We start from the raw sequence: 26,183 nt of genomic DNA, 5'->3' as shown, positions 1-26,183 counted from the left end.
ACTTGCAGTAAGTACAGACTTGCTTGAAAATTTGAGTGAATATTCCTCAGCAGTCGATTCAATAAAATGCACTTCTATGAAACTCTTGAACTAAGCATTCAGAAATATTATGATACGTATCAAGAAAAAAATGACTTGACGGGAAATATTTCAAAAATTTATTGCAGCACCGAATCAAGACTACTGCTAGTCAAACACACGAAATAATAATTCTATCACAGAATCAAAAAAAAATGCCAGCAGGAAAAGTTAACCTTTTTTTCCTCCGATAATAGAAAGAGAGATTCAAAGATTCATGAAACGCTCAAGTCACACAATTAATATATACAACAAAAAAATTATAAACTTTGTTTGGTGTTCACTTTTTAGTCATTATCCTTATGTACTCTAATGCATTTTTGGCAGCACTTTCGTGGGCTTCTTCAACTGTAACACCAGTTCCAAAACAAACAGCAACAGGTAAGGTTGAAAGCTGCAGTAAGCACTGATATTTCCCTAAACACAGAGAAAAAGGCAAACGATTACATAAAATAAATATGGGTGAACATTATTCTCTAAAATAGACATAAATGAATGCATTGTAACAACTAAAAACTTAATATATTATTAAAACATTTTAGTGGTACAGCAATTAGTTACCAGACCACCTTGACATATCTTAGGAAGGTCCAAGGGCTCCCAATTCATGGAATAGAATTCATTCATGGACTGAGATGCTGAACTCCGAAAATGAATTATCCTTTTTAATACTGTTTTACAGCCATGGCATATTAATTATTAAATATTTTCAACACAAATTATTAAAGTGACCCAGTAAAATTGCCATCAAGGCCACACTTGGGTTTACGGATCACAGAATGGGAATACCTATAAATTAGAACACTTCCAGAAATGAATCTCAAAAAATCAATTTTTCCACACTGCTCATAATGTTATACAATGCATCAACTGTGAAACATGCATTGAAATTAAATTTTATGAGAAAGGGCAAATAATGTGCACGTATTCTACTGAATGCTTATTGCTATAAAACCACTAGATACCTGCATTATTTTCACAAGTGAGAATTTACTTTGTATCACCCAAAATGACTTAGTTAGATATCTTTGACTTTACACTTTCCTCAATTATAAACAGATTTTTTTATCAGCTACCTGATAATGCCTCGTATGAAAAATATTCCTCTGTTTCATCCTGTCCTCATATTTGCACATGATTAGGCAGTCCATTCAAAATCCTACAATACGCAGGGATTTAATTGCATTTTGATCTTGAAGTACAACACACGTGCAACCATGAAAAAGTTCAATAGAGTGGTTTCCTATTATTTTTTTATTGCCTAAATCGAAAGATAATTACTTCTGGAGTACACATTTTACGCTCTTAGATTTTCGAATGATGATATCTATTTTTTGCGATTAAACGAAAAGTAAAATTTTTCAAGTGCCCGAAAACGCGACGGCTAAGTAGGAATGCTGGGAAAAGTCCGTGTGACGTCATTCTGGTTTCAGCTGTCGCCATTTGAGGTGACCTTGGGGCGAGGCTTTGAGCGCTGATACGACGCAGGCTGCTAGCAGGTAGCGGAGTACCCTACAAGCTGGTAGCGCTTGGCTTAAATAAGGATTATTATTCCCCTATCAAACAAAGGAAACTTTCCGACCTTAGCCAGTTTTAATAGATGATTATTGAGAGATGTTTCCCTGAGCTCTGTGCCTCATTCATGGATTGGTAATCTCAGACGATGAAAAACTCCTATCTACTCGTATAGAAACTAGGTCCGTGTGACGTCACGTGGAGTGGCATCGCATGGGCGCCAATCTGGCCTTTTTCAAATGCGGTTAAAATTATCCATTGCCATTCGTCTAAACTGGGATTTCTAAAACCAAATAATTTGTATATTATGAACATACTAATGGTGGGTAACGAATCGAATCAATGCATTTCCTTTTCTTTGATGAAGGAAACTACCCTATTATCGGAAATGCCAGATTACTATAAATGTTAAAAAACCTAATACCATTACCTGATCATGCCAACCTAGTTCTCAAACCTAATTTTGTTTTTTTCTAGCAGGAGAGTGGATCACACCACTAAAACTTTGTACAGATTATACAAGAATGCAACAGAACACACCTACATCCAAATAACGTAAACAATTCCTAAACATATAAAGTAATGTTTCACTTGAAACCATAGAAACTATTTTAGCTGATGGGCAGGCACGTAGCCTGAAATTTTCTCCAGGGGAACTAGGGGTGGTATAAGGGTTGCCAACACTCTTCAGCTATATACAGCAGACTCCCAATTATACGGCTGCGGCATTATGCGTGTTGCGGATTATCCGTGCATGACTTTCACTCTCGCTCAATATTTTCCGCGATCTTAACGCAAAATCACCGGAATTGCAGCATTAATACTAGGATACACTGGGCTTATTATTTACGTTAGATTCCCCTTTGTAAAATGGAAGCGATCGCCCGCTAGCCTCATTCACGGGAGCACCGTGTTCCTGTTTTCCAAGCCTCGCAGCGCGTGACCACGGATACACGTTCCGCAGCAGTTGCAACCCAGATTAACTAGTACTAGAGGCGACTACATGGCGTGGTGCCTGACAGTGCAGTTTCCGACGTTGAGCAGTGGTTTTGAAGCATTCGTTCACACCACTTTTCCGTATCTGTGATCACAAAGCCATGGATGTTTGGTTTTCGAAATCAGGCCTTACATTAGGCTTTAATAATAAGAGTACAACCATGTTATCGCCGCTAAAAAGATCGCGAACTGGCAAAGAAAGCTCTCAATGAGTTCGGCAAGCACTCTAAAATAACAGAATAACAGCATAAATAATATTTGTTTTTTTACGTAAATCATGAACTTTACAAGACAATAAGGTGAACGTTTGGGTTATCCGTGTTTTCTGATTATTCGTGCCGTATCTCCCCCCATCATTAGCCCATTCGGATGATCGGGAATGTACTGCACAAGGAAAATTGGGGAGTCCAAGGATAACTGCCTCTAAGCTAATGGTCACCTCAGCAATAGGGTAGTTTCCTTCAACAAAGAAAACGAAAGGCATTGATTGTGATTCATTACCCTATTAAAACTGGCTAAGGTCGGAAAGTTTTCTTCATTTAATAAGGTATTAATAATCCTTATTTAAGCCAAGCGCTACCAGCTAGCAGGGTACTCTGCTACCTGCTAGCAGGCTGCATCGTATCATCGCTCGAAGCCTCGCTCCAAAGTCACCTCAAACGGCAACAGTGGGAACCAGAATGACGTCACACGGTGTTTTCCCAGCATTCATACTTAGCCGTTGCGTTTTCGCGCGCTTGAAAATTTTCACTTTTCCTTTAATCGCGAAAAATAGATATCGTCATTAAAAAATCTAAAAGCGTGAAATGCGTACTCCAGGAGTAATAATCTTTCAATTTAGACAATAAAAAAATAATAGGAAACCACCCTATTGTATTGCAGGCGGCAGCTATAGTGGGATAAAATTAGGGTGGCTGAGGCCGACAAAAATCCTCCCGGCCTGCACTTGCTGATGGGAGGTCCTCAGCCATGATGCTGCAGTACTGGATGAGTTGGATAACCACAAAGCCATATTACACAGATTATAAATAGTTTATTGAGTATGTTCATTCGAGTACCTCTGGTGAGAAATTCTTCAGGAGTTGGTGGAAATGGTTGGAGGTTGCTCAGAAATTGAGAAAGGAAGCAGTTTTCTCAGTAAAAATTGGATAATAGCTCTTTTTCTAAAGGCTTTCAGACTCTTTTTCCTTGGCTGTAAGGTTATAAAATAATTTCCACAATATTACTGCAGTAAGCTTGGTTCAAAGTTCAATTCAAAGTTTACAAATGAGGGCCCATGAATAACAAAGCTCAGATTTAACGAATAATCTTCCAGTCCCCTAACCTTTGTTATATACGGGCTATACTGTATCACAGTTCCACTTTAATGATATTTGAGCAATTATAAAATTATCATGATGCATATGTAAAAAATTGATAAACTGAAGACATTATGGATAGATAATTTTTATAAATACACTCACCTGAAACAGATCTTTCTTCGATGTCAACATAGGTAACCTGAAACTGCTGCTCATCAGAAATCTCACTTAAAAAGCTTATGCAGTCAAAGTCTGAAGCAGATAGGGAAACTCTCTGAAAAATAAGATTCTGATAATAAATTTTGATAGAAAAAAAAACAAAATAAGTGACACAAACTCATCATAAATGAATGATATAGTATGAATCAAAAGGTAAAAAAGATAATGGAGCCGAATAATTGACAATCGACAGAAAAATAATGACACACTGAGAAAAAATATTTCATTAAGTGCAGGATTATCAAGGTGCTAGACGGTGAAAAGGTACCATATTTACTGGTATGACTTTTTTATGAATAAAAAATTTCATGCAAAAGATATTTTGCTCTATCAAAATAAATTTGCTCTATTGCCGGCCTCGGTGGCGGCGGGGTAACGTTCTCGCCTGCCAAACAAGAGGTCGCAGGTTCGAGTCCCGCCTGGGTAGGTTTCCCCAGTCCAGGGCATGGTCGTTTGTGTACGTTTACTTGTTACATTTGTTGAACACCCCGGTGTAAAATGGCCAATAAGAGCTGTATCCGGTGGTTTGAGAATAAAATTAAAATTAAATTAAAAATTAAAATTAAATAAAAAATGGGAATTAGTTCTCAGAACTCTCACTAGAGTAGATTTCTTTTTAAATATTTTAATTACTGAAAGGTTTATCTCATTGAAGGATCAAATTTAATTTAAAACTTTTTACCACACACACTCATTAAAAAATATCCTGATCTAAAATTTTCTTTCATAAACTTTAAGCATGAAGCTCAACCGACTTTGATTTTCCTTAGTCAATTTTCTCCTTTCAACAATCATCACATTTTTAAACCCACCCAATCTCGAACATAGACAAATATCCCAGGAGCATGAATAGCACCCAAATGGAAGTTTCCTCGAGATGAACAGAAGATTTTAATTTTTTTAAATGGCAATAGATGACATAATAAAATTTACTATTTTCGCAGTTTATGTATAAGAAAATCAAACATAAATAATCCCAAAAACTAGAGTTTGAAAATCCTTTATAGCAAGTACAGACAGCATCCAAATTTTTCATCAGGGGTGTGAAAAAGAGCCTTATGCAAGTGTGAATATGGTGCTCCTCTGATTATTTATAGTAAATATGTTATTAAACCAAGACAAATATTTGGCAAAAGTCAAATTTCTTACCTGAATTTCTTCAATCTTTTCACCTTTAGAAGATCTCAGAGCGTTGTGGAACTGTGACACTTTTTGACAATGCGACGGAGTGATAGACGATAATTTATCTCGATTATCACCATATCCCGATGAATTTATGGCATGTTGTGCAATCTTTAAGTAAAAATATAAATGCATATTCTCACAGTGTTCTACAAAAAGCCAGATTTTTCTAAAATATGTGATGGTAATACATAGTGTCAGGAGAAAGGACTGTTTTAAACAAAATTGCAGGAGACTAAGAATATTAGTCTCCATATCAGAATAATACTTCAATTTTTTTTCAAATCCATAACTATTTAAAAATCAACAAAATAAAGTTTCGATCACATCAGCAACGGAAGCCATAGGACTAAGGACCAAAACTTAAATTGAGACATTATCAGTGCAGTAAATTTTAATCAGTAATGAGATTGAAGCTTTAAAAAAATCATACCTTGCAGAGATGAAAATGGCTTAAACTTCATGGAAATCCATCAAGAAAGTCCAATGATAACAGCCCACATGAAATTTTCCAACTTGTACCACAAAAATGTTAAAGATTTCCAGAGTACACACATACTTCACTATGACGATTGAGCTACTAAACTAGTCATCAAGCACCACACATTCCAAACCCAAATAGCATACACTAGCTACTCATAATTTCCTCCTTCCACCTCATGCACTTCTCATGCTTCCACCTCTTGTGACATTACAGAATGTTAGCAATAACATAATGATTTAGACGAATACACAACCACTTTACTATGCATACAAGGGTGTACCCAGGATCACAACTTGGGGGGACGGGCAAGCCAAGTTGTGACGTTTTAGCATGGAAAAGGTGAATGAAACCAACATTTTAAGAATATTATAACAGTGCTTTACATATTAGTTTATGAGATTACATATTTCCTTGAAAAAACAGTTTTATTTTAGTAACATTTCTTATGCTATACATATCATTTATCGTGGGTTTAAAGAAAATTTTTTGAACACTTTCGTTTCAATTTAGTACTGATTTTACTTAAAGACTTTTGCTTCTAGGGGGGGCAACTACCCCCCCTGCCCCTCGCTGGGTACGCCCATGTATGCATCTATACTAGTAGGTCTACAACTGACTGGGTAACAAAATACGAAATAACCAACGAACTAAAGTAAAAGACCACTAAGCATAACAATGATATGATAGCATGCATTACATTATTCTAATAACTTAGAAGCTAAAGCAATTCATGCTCCATAAGATATTAAGATGAGTTGTCTAAGCCCTTTCCATGATGGGCATCCACACCTTCTTCTGTGAGCCTTCTCTTCCTTCCTCACTTGGCAGTATTTATCATTATACATTTCTAAGCCCCATTCACGACAGATCTCAGCCTCACCCCTATGCCTATCATGAACTCTTAAAAGGCTATTTGATTCTTTTTGGTTTTATACACTGTCAACCTCCCTATGATGGCCTGCAAAGCTTTGCTTGAATGCTCTTGCAACATTCTCAGAGATAGGATGTATCTTTGTACCTTAACATTATATATCATCAACTAATGGGATTGGCTCAAGGTATCATTCCCCTTTTTTCCAACTGATGGCGGGTGACCTTGAACGCATTCGAGACCCACCCACTCTCCTAGCCAATCACAGAAGAGTGGCACGTGAGAGGTTGTAGGAGGCCGCTGTCTCTCTCCGACATTCGTGCAGTGAACATCGCACTCCAGCTCACAGTGTTGCCAAACTTAATCTGAGGAGATCGTGCTCATTCCGCCTCACGTACAGTTATTTCCACAGACTGGCAACGCTGGTTGTATGAATGGAGGGGGAAAGGGAGGGGGATGTTGAGGTGGAAGGGGCAGTGCTTCTGATTGGCTACTAGCCCTCTACCGCCCAGACACCAACAGTGGGGGAAAAGGGTATCAAGATGAACAATTTTCAACACATGCATCAAGGAAAGCATTACTTTTTATATTTAGCAGATACCAGAATTAAAGGTGATACATATGTATCATCTTCACATCACACAATTCTCCACAGAAAGTACCTCGATTGTTCTCTCATGGATTACTATTGGGAGCCTATTATTTCGGCAATATTTCACTGTGATATTTTAATTGGAAAATTATCAGCAAATATACACAGTAGCATTTGGGGTATTGTTAGTTGGGATGGAGAGAAAATCCACCAGAAATCCTCCTTTCACACCTACTCATATCAAGCAAACACTCCTGGAAACATGAAAGTGAAAGCTCTCTAATACAACACATTCTGGAACAAAAAACTGCCTCCTTGAACTATTGGCAAATGACCTCATTAAAACTATGGCAATAGAGTTTTGGATTCAGAATTCATGGCGTGAGGATAGATTACATACTTCGCCTGATCTACCTTTGATTAACCACTAAGCTCTGAGAATCAAAAACCTTGACCCGAGCTGAATGAATTTAAAACGTTGTTGACAAGTATACATATTAGGTTGAATACTGCCAAGGTAAAAAAGAATCACTTCCTTGTATCCCACAGTTATATTTTTTATCCAATTACTTTCAGCCACTTTACACCATTTTCAAGAGTACAATGTTAATGTTAAAGGAACTATACACCAAATATGGGAAGTGCAGGGAGAGTATGGTCGAGGGGATTGTTCGGAAAGAGTGATGGAAACTTGAGCAAACTCCCAAGGAGAGGAGCGGACATCAGGTTATGCGATAATGCATGTGCGTGGTAATTGTTAACTTGGTGACTTGACCCCTTCCCTCACCACTACCTCGTCTTCTAGTGCCACTAACCCCATCCCATTCTCTTTGGGCCTGATGCAATGACACACAATGTTAATCCTTTCCATAGTACCACTTTGGAGTGGATTCTGTCATGAACTGGTGTACTAAAGAACAGAAATTAGTTTTACTACACTTCACATTATTAGCTAAGCATAGTTGAAGCTCATTTCAGTGAGTCTGCACATTTCAAGAATCACATTGTTAGGAGAGACATGCAATGCACAGCCAAAAGGCCTATGATTGACATGTTAAAAAAAATATAAATATAGCAAGACCAACAAGTTCCTGCCATGGTGTGCACTCGGTATTAGGTACAAGATACATCTCTTCATTCTCGCTGTACACAGTTATTTAACTTGAAAGTAACCAGAGTCCCCAATTCACCAGTATTGGTGGATACATATATAACTCATGAAACAAGTGTACGATGTTAATTTGACCAGCTACTAAGTCTAAGGGCCGTATTCTTAGTTGACCCTACATATCCGTCCCTACATAACAAAAGGCCCCTACATGCGTTTCTCAGTCGACCCTACATAAGTGGTGGGGGTAATTCCGTCGTCAAGTTCTCTGAAATGACGTAGATGATGGCGCAGCGCCAATTTTCCACTCTGATGGCGTAATGGGATTTAACTATGAAACTAAGAAAAGACGTCCGATAATTTCGGGCGTATTGTTAGGGTAACGGCTCAAGGTAAATAAACAATACGTGTCGTCCGCCAGGTCATGTCGGTACCTTAATTATCACTACAAATACTCTCATATCGAGCCAAAAGTAGAACCTAATTGTCTTTAAATTACTTCAGAAGCGGTCTGTACTAGATAGTAATAAGTACGGAGCAAATATGAGCATTGACGTGGGAACTTACATTGCATCATCAAGGTTCATCATTCGCTTTCACCTTCCGTAGTTAAGTTTATTATGTGGCAAATAGTAACATGAAAATACGTTTTCTATGATTATACGTAAACGAAGTATTAGTTTCCCAAAAGTATACCAAGTGCCAAATGTGAAAAATATTATTATTTATTCGTAGAAACAAAGTGATGTATACCGCTATATTGTTCTTATTAGTTCAGTCAATTTTATAATTTATTTAACTTGGTGGTTATAAAGTGGTAGTATTATTACATTTCCGCTGTGTTACTGTACATTTTAAAACGGGTTGTGTGAGGTCGCCTCCCTTAATATCCATTGTAACGTAGATTCTTTAATCAAAGTGATCAGCAGACGATATTTGGCCGCCATGTTTTTGTAGGGTGTAGGGTTGGTTCGGGTACCCTACATCAAGTAGGGCCCGTTTAGTTCCAAAAACGGCCATATGTAGGGCTTGATTTGGCGTATGTAGGGCGAGATCGGTTTATGTAGGGGCTGATGACGTATCCAGGGTCAGTTGACCCTACAGGGTCGACTAAGAATATGGCCCTAAACGTCACAAATGCAATACACGTAACTGCACCTGCAAAAGTCAATTGAAAGACTACCTCGCTTGCGGGCATGGATCTTTGCCAAAGATACGCAACATTAAGGATAACATAGCATGGGACAACACAAAGTCTGTGCACCAGGCTGCCTGTCATCGATCAGTGGCAGCACGGCGAGTTCAACGAGGCCTCCCGTCAGATTGATCGGTACCCTGCCAGGGTGATCAACAGCTGAGCAGGCATCTCGCAACAATGGCCACGTCTTCAATGAGTATTATCAGACAATTACAAGTTAGAGTGCAAGTTGTGTCATTGCCAGTGCAAGTGCTGATCGGTGGCAAGGCCACACACCAGACTGATTGGCACCATTCCGTTCTGAGCAATGCTCAGTAGCGGACACAGAGAAAACTCAAGGGGGAGGGCACAACAGATATCTTGAGTAAACTTTACTGTTATCGTAATAAAAAATAATCAAGTCACATGCAGAGCTTCAGAAATTCTTAATTAAAGCAATTCTACACTTATTCAGGACAATGCCATCTTATGATATAAAAGTTACAATTGTGGTTCTGCTATGTTTGGCAATACGGGTGGCCTCGCAAAGGGGAGCGCACGCCCCCTGTATCCGCCACTGACAATGCTGAGCTGGAGCTGGGCAGAGATCTCTCCACAACTAATGTATTTTTAGTCAACTACAAGTTAGAATGCGAGATAAGCCACTTCTACTTTATGAATAGTTTGACTACAGCCTTGAAATCAAGGACTTGTCTTAGCTATGCAGCCAACTCCAAGCCAGCTCCTCAATGTGATGGCCCCCTAGTTCAAATGAAATTGAGGCTGTGATGATCACATGATCCCATCGCTCTTGGAAATAAATTTTTACCAACACCTTGAACCTAAATTCTAGAATATACATCGCGAATTCATACTGAATAAATCCTCAGTGATATAAGAGTGCCGTCTCTTACACAAAAAATATGTCTCGATACACAGATGATTCGCTCACCTAAAATTGATAGCCTCCTCTGACATGTCTTTCATGAGATCATAGTGTTTTGCAGTTCTTTTCTCTAATCCGTATGCCCAGATTAAAAAAACTACATATGTAGTTTGTATGCACAGAGCTGAAGGTGGAGAAGCATCCATCCAATTTCGACAACTGGGAGGAGGGACGGTGTGGGTGAAGGGCATAGTTAACACAAGAGTTGTGCCGGGTTTGCATTTGCCGTGTACACCTGTCAGACAATCAGAAAAGAATCTAGTCAACATCAGTCGACACCTTCCCTGCACCACCACCCTTTGATGTTGATTGATTTTTTCCGTCTCTTGTCTGTTACACTCCAATGTTAATTCAGTTTATTTATTACCGATTATATTTTTAAAAATCAAGTTTTCAAATCTACAAAACACAGTTAAAATAAGACAGATGTGTAAGAGACTCTTCATACACAGATACAGTGAGTCCTCGTTCTACTTCACCCCGTTTAACGTCATTTCGCGATAACGTCACGAAAATTTTGAGACCGTCATTCGTTTATCGCACCTTCGCTTCGCGATAACGTCAAGGCTTTTAAATTTCGCGCGAGAAAAAACGCGAAGCGGTGGGCGTTGCAGGTTGTTCGTTTTGTGGGCGGTAATACAGTCAGTCTAAACGAAGTGTAAAACGGTGTGTTTATTGTTAATTGCGATTACGGTTTTAGCAAATTTTCTGCAAAATGAATTCTTAGGCAGGTGCGCAACGTTTTACTTGACATAATGGTTTTCAGGAACCTAAAAAGTGATTTCAAGGAATTTTTCCGTGTGGAACTCGGAGCTTTTGTCATCACTTTTTTCGCCGTGTTCACAATAATTTTGGTTCCTGTAACTGCAACGATGTTTCAGCGATGATGATGCCCAGGCGACGCTCGCCCGGGCGACCACCATAGCGAAGCCGAAAAGCAAATGCGGGAAGATACAAAAATGGAGAAGGATTTACGTCACTGCTGCTATTGTCATCGATTAAGACAGGAACTCGTATTTATGCCATAGCTTGGCATGCCCATCGTAAAAAATGCCCCAGATGTGATACGCTGAAATTTTTTCGCGTAGGAATTGTGAGGTCTAAGAGCCGATATTCACTTTTTACATTGTTTCTTATGGGATATTATGTTTCGATTAACGTCATTTCGTTTATCGTCACATTTTTCAGGAACGGTTAGTGACGTTAAACGAGGACTCACTGTATCAGGTAGTGTTTCCATGCCATACTTTATAGGTCACTCTAAATCTTGAAGAGCAAAAAGAAAAACTGAGCAACACTGACTGATGATTATGAGCAAGGGCAATCCCACTTATGAAAATATTTGCAGCTTCAAGTACTTTTATCCAGCAATCACATATTTGTGGCCGTATGATACGTGAAGGCACGATGGCGTGTTAACTGCATTCACAAGAGCTCTAAGTTTATTGTTTCTGAGCATCGCGGATGGCGCAATTGCATTGCATGCTTCTGGCTCTGCATATCGATATGACTACCTTTCATACAACTTAAGAGTGATAAGACTGAATGACACGATGTCTTGAGTACGATTTCAGCTGTCACACAGTGATTTGATTCATTTTACCAATCTAAGACGATCCAAGATTTGTGATGATTTTGCCACATTCCAAGAGACACGCAGGCACAGACGCATGTTTTACAGAAATGAGCACCAATACTTGTTTAGCAATATTTCATTTTCAAAACTACATAAAAATTCACAAGTTAAGGCAAACATGCACCTTACTATGTACTATGCAAAATAGCACCAATATGAATTAGGAGCAGACAAGTGAGGTGAATAAGGGCATTAAAAGCCTTAATCTTTCACTTTTGGATAAAACAAAAGCCCAATATAGTTGGCGAGTGATTTTCCAGGGATTATGCACACTCATTAAACTGAGCTTCCAGTTTAGATGTTTTAGACCCCAAAACATCCATTTTAAAGGAAATTTGTGAAGCAATAATAATTATGAAAAATGAAAAAAGAAGAAAGATTGTGCTTTGGCATGAATATTCATTCACACATCCACACGACCAATGGTTTCAACGTTAAACGTCATCACCATGTCTGACTTTGACACCACGGTCGTGTAAATTTGTGAATAAATACCTATTCATGTGAAAGCACAATCTTTCTTCTTTTTCATTTTTCACAATGAATCGCTTTCACAAAATTATGCCTCAAGCCATCAATAATATTTAATTGGAGCACTACATGAGGTGTCTCTGCCGTGAGCTTCCCATAGAATACTTTTTTTGAATTGAACTCATATCATCAAATGCATCAGAAAAAGCAATGCAATAGGGGAGTTTCCTATTACTCTTTATTGCCTAAATCAAAAGATTATTACTCCTGGAGTACATATTTGACGCATTTAGATTTTTAAATGACAATATATATTTTTCCCGATCAAATGAAGTAAAAACTTTCAAGCACACGAAAACAAGATGGCTGAGTATGAATTCTGGGAGAAGCTTGTGATGTCATTGTGGTTCCGTCTGCTGCCATGTGAGGACACCTTGTGAGGCTATGAGCGCCGATACAATGGAGGCTGCTAGCAGGTAGCAGATTACCCTGCAGGTAGTGCTTGGCTTAAATAAGGATTATAAATTCCCTATCAAACAAAGGAAACTTTCCGACCTTAGGCAGCTTTAATAGGTGATTATTAAGAACTGTTTCCCTGAGCTCTGTACCTCATGCATGCATTGGTAATCTCAGACGATGTAAAACTCCTATCTATTCGTATAGTATCTAGGCCCCTGTGACGTTACGTGCGGTGGCATCGCATGGGTGCCAATCTGGCCTTTTTCAAAAGCGGTTAAAATTGACCATTGACATTCTTGGATGACATTATCTTAGCTGGATTTTCTAAAACCAAATAATTTGTATATTATGAATACACTAATGGTGGGTAATGAATCCCAATCAATGCCTTTTGTTTTCTTTGATGAAGGAAACTACCCTATTGTAACACCATAAAATTTAAAGAGTAAAAATATTTCAATACCAATGCATCCCTTCCCTTCCGCACACAATGCAAGCATGCATGATGTGCATCATTCACTATCCATGCAGCGTATTTCCATGCACGACAAGCCCACAACAGGGAATGCATAAACAACATTTGGAACATTACCTCGTCCTCATCATCGAGACCTTGAGATATACTGGGTTCTTCTAAAGGCGTATCCTGCAGCTTCTGCAGCATTTTGTAAGCAGCCTGCCGTTTTGCTAATTTCTTTGACTTCCCAGTCCCTGCAAAATGACCCCAGGGAATGACTCAACGTAGTAATTGGAACCAACAGCCCACAAAATCAACTCAATAGGTTCACTAATTAAGAACCTAAAAATCCATACCGTTAAAAATTAAGGTTACACAATTCAGCAACTAAGAAATAGATCTATGCATATAAGTGAATAAGCCTCTAGCAAGCACACTAAAATCCATTAGACCTCAGAAAAAATGTTTTTGTTGAAGATTTGATCAAGGATAATAAAACGCAGTTGTTGTAAAAAAATAACTACATTTATGTATATCCATGACATGAACACTATCACAGGATAGGGGTTCTAAGATTATAATATAAAGTAAACAAAACGAAATTCTAATTTTAGGATCCCATGAATTTTATTGAAACAATTGCATTATGGTGAAGCAAATTTTTTTCCACCAAATTTTCTATAATTTTGTAGATTTTGATATAGACATGTACTACTGTAAGTTTATAAACCAACAAAGATTTTGTCCGACAATATGTAGCAGCCCATTAGAATTTTTGTAAAGATCCCCATGAGCAGGCTGACATTCAACCCTCTCAATGGCCGACTTTAGTCAATTTTTGAACTTTGTGAAATCGATGAACTAAAAGCATACTCGTATTCATTCAGTTTTTTGCATTTAAACAGTTTTTTTTTGGAAAAAAAGCTTTTGGAAAAATGCTTTTTAGCTCTTCTAGAGACCGATTAGTGCTGATCTTTAGGAAAATTCAGGGCTTCTTGATGTTTCCACAATACTTTTGATATCCCACCTGCAGCACTTGGGAATTTTGATATACTCATCTTAAAGAGGTTCTAAACATGCTATGAGGTCTGCCTTGTTCATTACATGTTTTCAGTCTAATATATAAAATTTTCGTGTCGGGGCCTTTTGTTTCCAAACTCCCCCAAAACAGCTATACCGATTCCTATGAGATTTAGCATGTATGTTCAGTAGGACTAGGAATATGTTGGATACCATTTTTCATTCTTCTCCAGGACCCATTAGGCCCTAGAATGGGCCCTGAGTCATTTCCACTAGAAATACATGTAAAGTTCGTTTTTAATGACTGCAGACCTTTTTTTCTTTTGCATATTTAAATTAGTGGTATTGGTCACATTAAGTTGAGGCATATACCATTGGAAGAAAAAGAAATGCACGTTTTAAATAATTCAATCAAATTTCGTTTTCTAAGTAATTTACGGTGAAATTAGAAAAAAAAAACATCATAAAAAGGATGAAATTTTAGCGTTTTTGGCTTACTGTTCCCTTGACGACTGTTAGTATTGTTTATGTTGTTTGAAAACTCTTTCTATCACCATAAATTATGAATGGCATGTTCCAAGATGTATTACTACCACGAATCCCGATTATTCCAACAGACGTGCCAATTGAATACAAACCTGTTCAATTTCTAATTAGATTGGCATTCGCAATGACAAGTCTCAAGGCCAAACGACGTCTTTTTATGGCTTTGAGGCACACCATGTTCTTCATACGGACCAATGATACGTGGAAGATCTAAAATTGGCTACTGTTCGAGTCCTCTTTTTACCCCCGAACTCGACTAGCAAGTCCCAGCCCTTGGACCAAGGCATTATCCAAGATTTTAAAGTCCTGTACCGGAAGAAGCTTGAGCGGTATTACTTGCGATGGATCGGTATGTATACATTCATCTATTTTGCTCATGTGCGTTTGGATATCGATTTAGATATTTTTATTCATAATTATCATTCTTTCAAATCTATTTGCTACTTTTATAAATGGGAACAGAAATTAATAACATCCCGAAATGGACGTTGATACATGCAATCCGCGCCATAATATCTTTTTGTGTATATATTGGCCTTTGTGAATGAACAACTTAAATATCTAAAGTATTAGGCTCTATTTACCGCCAATTTATACTTCAGGCTTCTCGTAATGAAGACGCACTTCCAAGTCTAACCATGAACTTTCTTCTCACGCGCTTCCCCGTTCTCCCATGCTGGGGTTCTGTCTTTCAAAAGCCTTTGTCCCTTCCCTCCTGCCGCCTTTGGCTGATCTTGCTGACACCCACCTTACGCATCCCAAACCCCTCCTTCCCCAGCATTTCCCATTCACTCCCTCCCTAAGGTGACTGAGCTTGTGTGCGTCGCAAAAAAATACGGCCCCCAAAAGTAGACTGAGGCAGAGCTGAAGGCCATTTCCCCACCCTTCTTTGTCCTGCCCCCTTCACCAGTCCTTGTGATGACCACACTTCTTCCCTCAGGCAATTCCCATCCCACTCTTATTCACCCCACCCACTGGGAACTTTCCCCGATTGTGGAGAAGGGCATGGTTCATCTTTACCTGCAACGGGGGGAAGTTATTCACCGGAGAGAGGCGGAAGAAGTATCTTCCACTATCGGGAAAATGGTACCGCGCTTATAATTGTCTCTCTTCTTCTCAGCTGACTTTTCAATTGAAATTATTTTCTTTGCTCTTTCCACACTATATTTATTTACGATTATGGCGCGACTATTTTTTAGTGCTAAAACTAAGAAAATCTTTTCTCTATGTCAATGATCCTTTACATAACTTTCAATACGGCGGAGAAAGGAACACGAAAACTAAATGAGGTGACGGTACAGGTTTTTGCGTGTCATTTTTTGGGAATTCACGCTAGTGAACCAATACTTAACCACGTTGAGAAATGATAAAACGTCTCTTGTAGGAAAACAATCAATGTGGATAATAACGTTTCTATCTATATTTCTCCGATACTGTAAGATGTTTCTCCTGTCGTTTTCCGGTTGGAACCTTGCTCCTGTCGGCATAAAAGGAGAGAAACATACTATATGAACAGATCACCTCACACCCGGTATGAAGAATACAGTCCTGATGAAGAATTAAGTCTTTTATGGCAACGTCTGCGAAGATGATGGAACACAGTAGTCGGACGGAGAACTCAAACAGAATTTACTTCAAATATTCGCCAGAAGATAATCACATCCTACGTTATTTATGATCGTAATTGAATCTCAGTGAAAATAGAGCACATTCTGCTGAAAATACGAAGTAACTCGAAATATTAACTTACGAAGGTTATTTTGGAAACGGGCTAAGACCCTTGTTTTTCTTTTTTTCTCGTCACTGAGCGATAGAGGGCGACATAAATGGCGGTTAGGCCGGCTGCCGCTAAAATTCCGTGGGTGTCAGAAACAAATATCTATCTTTTGCATACTTAATAGTAGCTATTGGCTCCTAACCACAAATTTATTACTGTAAATTCTTATAATAAACATTGCAATTCATTATTTGATTACGTTTTCTAAACTGGTCGGGAATTTCTTTAGCGATCGCTGATGTTGAAGTATGAACAAGAAATGGGAATTTTATGGTGGTATAATTATTTAACGATTTTTCACATCATTAATCGATAGCAAAAAGCCTTTTCTATGAATTATACCAAGAATAACCACCGAAAACGTTTAAATAAGACCACTAAAGACAAAACACGGCGGAAGAAACAAAAGCGAACATTTTTTTCGTGACTTATGAAAAAGGTTTGAATTTACGAAACTCGATTTTACGAAGTGCCAATTTTCCGGTCCCCCTGACTTCGTAAAATCAAGAGTTTACTGTATTTTTATTTGACCACCAAAATATTTACTAGAAATAATTTATAAGGCAAAACAACATTTGCTGGGTCAGCTAGTTATAATATATCGATGGCTAAGTTCTAACAACACGTATGTATCTCAAAAATAGCAACTTTTCAGGTGAGCAAAGAAACGATTAATTTTTTGTACTTGTACACTAAAATTAAAAACCAAAAGTTCATAAAACTGAAAAAGAAGCTTTCATTTACAAACAAAGAGTTGTTTTTTGCTTTTATTTTATTTTTTTTATGTCATTACACTTTGTTTAAGATACCGGTCTCTAACAGCTGAATTTGAGATACGTGTTGTCAGAAATTAGCCATCGTTATAACAAAATATTCTTGGGCTAAACCCACTTTTATCACCTAAATTTCCTCCTAGGATCATTAATTGCAATTTTTCCAAGCATGTTCAAATAACGTTACATTTCCTGTTCAATCCTCATATTAAAATTAGTGCTTAAAATGTCGAAATCACTCAACAAGCTATGGGAAAGAATAAGTAAATACCTGATTCCATGTGGTTAAAGGCCATGCAAGCAATTGTAAACTGCCTTTCATGAGGTAGCCCTTTCTCACAAGTTAGCTCATACGTCGGAGGCGTCCACCGTCGTCCCATGCACATCTCCTGTAGCGTGCCAATCGGATTTCCAGGAATTTTATCATCATAAGGCGAGACTATTTGGCTTGCACTTCCATCAAAACAAACAATAATTAAAATTACATGCTGCTCATACATATTATGTGTGTGGAACAATAAATAGGAAAAAAAAACTTTTACCACAAAATGATAATATGCTGTTTTGACATTTGATATTTGTCCAAAATATAGTTTGAACTTGTTAATTTGCTTATATTAGTTACTTCAAGAATTACCCTGAGAGGCAGAAGATAAACAACAGTGTGCATCTTACAGTCTTCTAAAAGCAAGAGTAAGATAAGTCATACAAGTGTGGAGTCATGGGTGGCGGAGGACACAATACATATTTATTTAGGAACTGAGAAGGTTTTCAAGTGACTGAGAGGGAAGAGCTGAAATAACAAACGCAGCAATAACACCTCGATTGCTGTGAGTTATACGAGGGAAAGGGAGCCAAAGGGGATGAAAATGACCTTACAGATGGCGTACATTCTACTAACAGAAAGGTCGGAGGCATTTCTCCGTCCTTATCTCCAAAAAGGCATTCTTTTGTTCATCTTTGATGCACTAATACTATATAAAATAAATAATTAAAGGTGAAATAATGAATTAAGAGGCTTCAATCTTCACCTCTGGGTATAGCCAGTGATTTTTCCAGGGATTATGAGCAATCATTGATCTGAGCTTTCACTGACACACAGAGTGGAGAAGTGAACTCCAGACAGGACACCAAGGCAGCCAAGACATAACCACTCAACTCAATTTCAACACAAGAGTATGCGGCAGTTTGCAGTTATTTTTCAGAAGAACGAAAGATGAAGTCCAGTCCATACTAATTTTTTGTATCAACGGCCAAAAACTTTGACGCTTCCATACTTGACTGTATATAAGACACTCGTTTTTTTCCACAACTGTAGCTCTATAAAATTACCCGTGTCTCAAATGTGAAGGTTCGACCTCCATGGGTTAGTGTTCAAGAGTGACTCCATTATATTTACTAGCATATATTTATTATTAAATTGAAGAATGTGGCAGTTGTTATTGTCATTATTAGACTTTTTGCCTAACTGACATGATTTATTGTTTATTTATTATATTATACGTTACAATTGTTTGGCTTGCGTCTTCAATATTGAAGGAGTTGGGAGCAAGATATTTGATTGAATAAGATCTAAAGGGAACCCACTTAAGTTGTTGGGGTCCCAAGCCTTCATGCAGACTTTTTTATAGTGCGTGCCATATTGAAATGAGGGTATATACCATCAAATAATATGGTAATTTACCAGCAGTAACACCTCGCAACTAAATGCAACTGCGGGGACTCACTGCCAGGCGCTATCCCTTGCCATGCTCCTCTGTCCACCATCCAGCTCCACATTCACACCTCGCCCACACTGACCACAAGAGCTTAAGTACAGTAAAACCTCTTTACATCGTGATAGAGGGGACCAAAATTTGAGCAATTTGATGAATGGGGGTTCACTATAGAGAGTTTTTAGTGATAGGCACCATTTTTTCATATCCTTTGGAAATGAAAGGCACCACTGTCTTTCAAACCATTATTTTTTTGTGTTTAAACTCACATGCATGCATCAGTGAAAATATATTTAAGATTTGATTATTACAGAAAGAGAGCACTATCCAATGATTTCTACCATGATTCAAGAGAAAAGGATGCAATCTCTCTCTAAATTCAACAGTCACTTAAAATGATTAGGATGGTTGGATACCTTTTTTCTTATTAACTGTTTGGTATGCTCTCATATTGAACAAAATGGCCACAACTAATGATTAACGTGAAAATTACAGCATAATAAGGTATATAAGAAAAAAAGAGTGAAACATTTATTACTGAAAATTTCATTCCATGCACGTAATCACGGCTGCATTAATGGTCTCTTGTCTTGGTACAATATGCGGGGGTAGTTAGGCCGTCTCGGGGTATCTCCTTGGTATGATAAGTGGAGGTTTTACAATATAAAGAGGTTCACTACAAAGAGGTGTGCCTATAAATTTACATGTAAATCAGATGGGACCATAGGGGTGGCATGATGTATGGAGGTTTACGATGTAAAGTGGTTCACTACATAGAGGTTTTACTGTATATACCAAATAAACACGTGTAAGAGATGCACCTTATTTCCCAGAAATTGTGCTGACTGAAAATATGGGTGCGTCTCTTTCATGAATTTCTCTTCTTCCACCCCTTCCCCGGTCGCAAGTCCAAGAGGAACTGAGTGGCCTTGGTTTTCAGCTTGGGCCAGCCATCTGAAACCCTGGGCTAAAACCAAGCGGCAGGCAGGGGAGTTTCTCCCTTAGTGACATATTTTTACAGTGCTCCGGTTTGCGTTTCTTACTCGCAAGCATCGTATCGGTACCTCAAAGTGAACATGGAAAAGATTGCGCTGGGCTTTTAGCTCTGGAGGGTGCGCTAAATTTACTGCTATGAGTGGGCATCCCACGGCAGTTATACTGCAAATAGTAATCACATATCAAACGTAGAGAAATGCATAGTTTTGAAGGACAATGCCTGGTTAACAGTCAAAATCTGTCGTCCCGAGTAATTTCCATTATGCCTAGGCCCTGATTTTTCAAAAATCATCTTCAGACGCCATTATGAGGATTATTGCAACTGAAAACTATATTGGCATAAAAACCAGCTGTTAAAAAAATTCAAATAAGTGTGTACATTGTTGGACTTAATCTTACAAGAAATTGAAAATTATTGCAAGTGAAGAGCACAGAAGGAGAGGCAGAGGGGAAGGAGTGCACTCCCTCCATGTTTCAAGCAACGAGGCTACGAACGAGGGAGCAAGGGATGAACACATCCGATCTTGCATGTGACGTCATTCCCTTCAAAGCAAATGGGCAAAGGCGCAGCAAAGTGATGCATGCAGTTGGCATTGCCTGAAGTTTCTAGTTTGTCTCGTCTTGTTTGAATACGCTCACGCTATGCTTGTTTCTTCGGAATTTGTGTTGTTTGGGCTATGTTGACAATTAGTAGCCTTTTTGTGACTATAAATCTTTGGGTCAATCAATTAGAGCTTAAAAAACTACAATGCTGTCAGATATGCCTCGCATTAGGTCTCATTCTTTTTTGAACCTCATGTGCGTCACCCAATTGTAGAAAGCTCTCGAACTATCTTCAAGCTCAGTAGGTGACTCACCTCGCATTTGGCCTCCAGAAACTGGAAAACTTAAAGTTGGTAGACCGAAAAGGATCAGTCAGTGAGACGGAGTAAGGATGAAACACGTTTCCATTGTTCCTGCATAACTTGATATTTTCCTTCAAAGATAATGATTTATGTTCTGTGTGGTCTCAGAAATGTTAAAAAAAAACCTTAGAGCCATGGGCTGATGGAGGGCTGAGGATGGTTTTGTGAAAACTATGCTGTTATCATTATATTATGGCACTGAGATTCCCCCGATTGTTGTTCAATCTCTTGGGAAGATTCACGCTATGTGCCTGTTATGTTTTGCCTTTAAATTTTCCACGGCTGAAATTCTACTGCAATTCTCCTACAGGAGCTTTTAAACAAAATTGTTCATGACTAGGACAGGCATCGCAGTGCAACAGCATATGCAAAGAGAGGATTGGAACTTTTTACTTCCTCTTATGGGACGTTGCATTCACGAAAGCATTGATTTAAAATTTTGGATTCAGATTCAATTTCTTCAACCACTTTGGATCCGAAGTTCGGACAGTACAGCAGACTCCCGATATCCGCCTAGGGTTAATCCATTTTGTGGCTTACCCTTGCATGAGTTTTACACTTCTTTGATGTTTTCCGCGGTATTTATAAAAACATTAATCAGACCCAAAAACACCAGGATACATATTCCATATGGCCTTCAGGCCCCCATTGTTAGGCCCAAGGTTGACTTCCTTATTCCAGAGCCATACAAAACCTTCCATTCCCTAGCCGACATACATCATCACGAAATGTTCAGTTTTCTCAATGCTTTTTGAGAACCTGAATGATATACATTCACACTACCCCAGCAAATGGAGCAATGTCCCAGAATCTCAGATCTACAAACTAGAGTCTAGAATCCAAAAGCCAGAAGCCAGAGGGGCCCTCTAGACAAGAGGTCGAAAGGGGCTACTGTGACAAGCAAGTTGCTTTGCTTACCACTGAAACTCCATCCCAAGGGCTGCAGAAAAGCCAAAAAACCTGTCTCACTTCATCTACACCAGCAATCACTTTGCTTATTCTTTTCTATGTGGCATCGAAAAGACAGAATTTGGTGATGATCAACTATAAAATCTATTCCGACTAATGGCAAAGTCTTGTCCACTGATCATATTGCTACCTGTATTGGAACTAAATTGGTTCTGCCAAATTGGAGCCCTAACCAAGTAATATAGGCTGATAAGCAACGGGTATTTTCAAATTCATATCACACAAAACAGTGTTTTGAGAGTTCGAACCTATACATATTTACATATATGAAAAAATACATAACTGACTTCATATTGTACTAAATACAATGTTTTAAGCGAAAGATCCACAGAGAAAAAATCATTTGCCTTGACCGGGATTCGAACCCGGATCCCCCGATTTCCGGTCGATTGCTTTAGCCAGTTAAGCTACCGAGGCGTCCTTCTTCCCTGTGGATATTTTCGGACACTACCGGACAAGATGTTGCTGGACTGCTGAGCATATGATGCCAAAAGCAGTCCAGCTAGGGGGATCCGGGTTCGAATCCCGGTCAAGGCAAATGATTTTTTCTCTGTGGATCTTTCGCACTATTGTGCATTGCGGGTGACTCCCGTAAAAGTTATCACCGCGGCTAGTCCCAGTATACTTTAAACAATGTTTTATGTAACTTATTGGTAAACTAATGCAAAAGAGTTTGGCACATGCTCATTTAATTATAATTTTTTCACCTCACAGCCAAGAAATACAAAGGGTAACAGTAAAACTCACATGCTGTTGACTTTCACATCCGTCAAGGAACTTTGTCCTGGAGGTATGGGACCATGGTTGTGTGATGTGATGAGTCTATCCAAAACTGCCTTGGCCGCTGCATGCTTAGCTTCCTTTTTTGAACGCCCAGTTCCCATAGCTGAAAGAAAAAGTTAATAGGTACTTAATAAAGGCATTTACACTCCATTAAAAGTTCCCAGAAATACCTTACGGTGGGTGAGCACTTCCTGAGACCATCCAATTATATTTTTTAAATCACTCGGGAGGGTTGAGTTTAAAGATGAGTTGGGGCATAGTGAATTATATTTACCCTTTTGTGTTGGATGTAGGGAGGAGCCCACGGGCATTTTCATAAGCAGAAGACCTGACGTCGGGTATAGCTATCGTGGATTTTTCAACGCAGACAACCAGACGTCAGCTCTGGCCGACGTGAGGGAGGGGAGGTGAGCGCTGAGGTAGCAATTGTCGGATACATTCAGGCCTGGCCTGAGACCCAGCTTAGCGAGTCCTTAGGGCCACTCCTTGGCAATTAAGCCTGACCCTCCCACTCATTTATCACTTGAAAAACTCACTTATCGCTTAAAAAATAAAGATGAAATTATTTATGATCATCCTCGCCACAGGAATCTGTTGCAAAGTGGTTATATTGTCAATGGTTTTTTCAATTATATAGTTTGTGACACACTACAATGTTTTGTACTTTTAAATGTATTCTTCATTTTATTCTGTGTGTAAGCAATTTTTAAATGAAATTTTAGTGTTAAAAAAATGGACTGCTGGAGTAATAGCCTTACTAACTAGTATTTACTAGCTTTGTTGTTAGTAACGCTTGAAATCCGTTTAAAATTCCACAATTCTTAAAAAAAAATGTAAGTGGTCCGTTTAGACGAGTGAATTATTGAAAATCAAATACAATGTTTGGTTGAAAAAATCACTGGTAATCCAATAAGTTGACCACGGATTCACGCTATGATAGGGTTAGATGGTCTAGGCCATAGGGGCCTGGGTAAGGGATGGACTTGTTGAGCTGGGTCTCAAATCTATGGGACGAAAATATCAGGGTAATTCAACCTCAAGAAAGAGCTCCATACGGAGAGGTTTAAAATATTCTCATACTACTCTTAACACGGAAAACGTTATCCAATTGTAGGTGCCTGCAGGAATGGGTTAAGGGTACTGTATCCACACATTTCCAGAGTGGTCACTCAAAAATAGCATTATATATTGTGTTTCCCAGGAGCTGAGAAGAACCACGTACAGGAAGTGAAATTTCTCTCAATCTCTATCTCGTCTGGCTATGCTACGAGACAGATGAAAATACAACATGGAAAGACACCTAATTTTCACCACTCTCAGATATTTTTCCAAAAACAAATATGTACTTACATTGTAAAAAGAAATACCTCACATATTTTCTACTTCAAAACCTTTAACACTATTTACAAACATTCTAATTACGAGTTGAGTACTTTTTCCAGTTCCTCATATGTGGATACTATTTCCAAAATATCTCATGCAGATATCTGTCAGCAATAAGAATACCATAAACATATGGTGCATTCATTCCTTTAATTTATGAGCTATGAAAAGTACCAATAAGCCAAAGAATACATAACTGTTGTATGAATGCATACAATTTTAAATCTGAATGAGGGCTCTTATACAACCATTCAAAAGCTATACATTTTCTGATGATTGGTAAAGGAAATTCTCAAGGTTCTACCATGAGGAAATTATTATCTTAAATAATAGATAGTCACAACACTAGGGAAAAAATTGACCCAGCCTGCCCAAAGGCAATACTATTTAAGGGTACCCAGTTAAAGGTTGATGTATCCTCTCATAAGTTTACTTAAAAACAAAATCATCTGGTGACTACCAAGTTCCTGGTTCTCCAGCTGCATCTGTCGTTTATAATTAACAACAGTTTCGTAAGCCATCTTGCTTTCCAAACTGTAGTCAACTATAAACGCCAGACGCGGCTGGAGAACCCTGAACTTGGCAGTCAACATGTACAACGCCGCGGAAACCAACGCACGAACCAAGCCATCATTTCAATTTGATATTAAATCATGCAAATGACAAATATAAGGTGATGAAAAAAACTGCTACTGGTAGTAGTTGCCTTTCGCCAATTAAAGATTTTCTCTAGATTTCCATTATTAAGTACCTCAAGAAAACCAGTAATTTTACCCAGAAAAGGTTGGTATCGTAGGTAAGAATTGAAATACATATCCTCAGCTCAAAGTGATGCTAAGGTTCCCCTCAGTTCTCTAAGGGCGTCGCAGGGTAAACTAATTCGTTTAACAAGATGCTAACTCCAATACGCTATTTACGTACCCACGACATCGGCGACAGTGACTCGATACCTAAATGTTGGTTCATGAATGGCACCTTCAACTTGAACGAGCTCATACTTAGGCGTAGTTCCCCTTCGGCTGAGGAGTTCTTGAAGAACAGACACAGGAGTTTTTGTGGGCAGTGATGATAAGTCCTATAACCGAAATAATGAGATAGTACTTGATCGAATATTTTGGATAGCTGATTAAAATTTCTACAATACTTTCAGGCATTCGTAAAAATTACAGTAGTAAGGAATCCAGCATAGGTAAATGCGGTGAACCTATTCGACAGATAACTTCAAAAATCATTCAACCATTTATTTAAGTGAGTCGGGAGACACCTTTGACAACAGTAATAGTCAGCAATTTTCACAATAGACTCCAAAAAAATCGATAATTCAAAAAGTTCCAGAGATACGCGTTCAAGAACTTACAAAACATAAACCGGATGACATTTTATCCAAGTTCGTCATTGTGGCGAATTATTGCTACTTCTTTAATTTAGGCATATTAATCACTACATTCGCTTTCCAAATGCACTTTCGGTGCTTGACTTAAAATTTATACATAAATGAAAACTTAGGGTAAACACCGAATACACACGCCACAAATTCGTCCGATACGGATATGGTCAAAAATATCGACTTGCTTTCGTCAAGCGGTTTGATAATCCACCGTTCAAGGTTTAAGCGCTGTTGTAGGTGAGCAGGGAAGACCGCCAATTTCAAGTTCAGCTATACCCGAAACAAATACAAAAAATGCACAGTCGGTTATTTTCGCATAAGAATAGATTTCAGCCTTCATTGAAGTTAAATTTGATGTCACAAAATGCGGATATATAATATATGCTGATAGATAAAAAAATGATCAATTGAACGGAAGTATACCTACTTACATTTGT

At 38.4% G+C, this 26,183-nt stretch overlaps 1 protein-coding gene across 1 annotated transcript; it reads right to left on the bottom strand.

Moving 5' to 3' along the window:
- Window positions 1-144: 144 nt before the first annotated feature.
- On the bottom strand, window positions 145-25,930 carry LOC124158490 (interferon-inducible double-stranded RNA-dependent protein kinase activator A homolog). The gene is made up of 8 exons (XM_046533614.1): window positions 25,717-25,930; window positions 25,281-25,434; window positions 22,941-23,079; window positions 17,880-18,061; window positions 13,628-13,746; window positions 5,259-5,402; window positions 4,053-4,164; window positions 145-495 (listed from the first exon to the last, which is right to left on the bottom strand). Exons 1-8 carry the CDS (start codon window positions 25,753-25,755, stop codon window positions 359-361), a joined length of 1,026 nt encoding a protein of 341 aa, XP_046389570.1. The 5' UTR covers window positions 25,756-25,930; the 3' UTR covers window positions 145-358.
- Between the last annotated feature and the right edge of the window lie 253 nt (window positions 25,931-26,183).

The sequence above is a fragment of the Ischnura elegans genome, chromosome 5 (genome assembly GCF_921293095.1).
Source record: "Ischnura elegans chromosome 5, ioIscEleg1.1, whole genome shotgun sequence".
Taxonomy (NCBI): Eukaryota; Metazoa; Arthropoda; class Insecta; order Odonata; family Coenagrionidae; genus Ischnura; species Ischnura elegans.
Note: the sequence above shows the minus strand (reverse complement) of the source record. Positions and strands in the feature narration are given on the sequence as shown.

Excerpts from the sequence above, each read along its gene's own strand:
- LOC124158490 (XM_046533614.1), bottom strand. The coding sequence starts at position 25,755 with ATGACGAACTTGGATAAAATGTCATCCGGTTTATGTTTT. Across the intron at positions 25,435-25,716 it reads TGTCATCCGGTTTATGTTTT|GACTTATCATCACTGCCCAC; the intron begins GTAAGTTCTTGA and ends TTTCGGTTATAG. Across the intron at positions 23,080-25,280 it reads CACTGTCGCCGATGTCGTGG|CTATGGGAACTGGGCGTTCA; the intron begins GTACGTAAATAG and ends TTTTTCTTTCAG.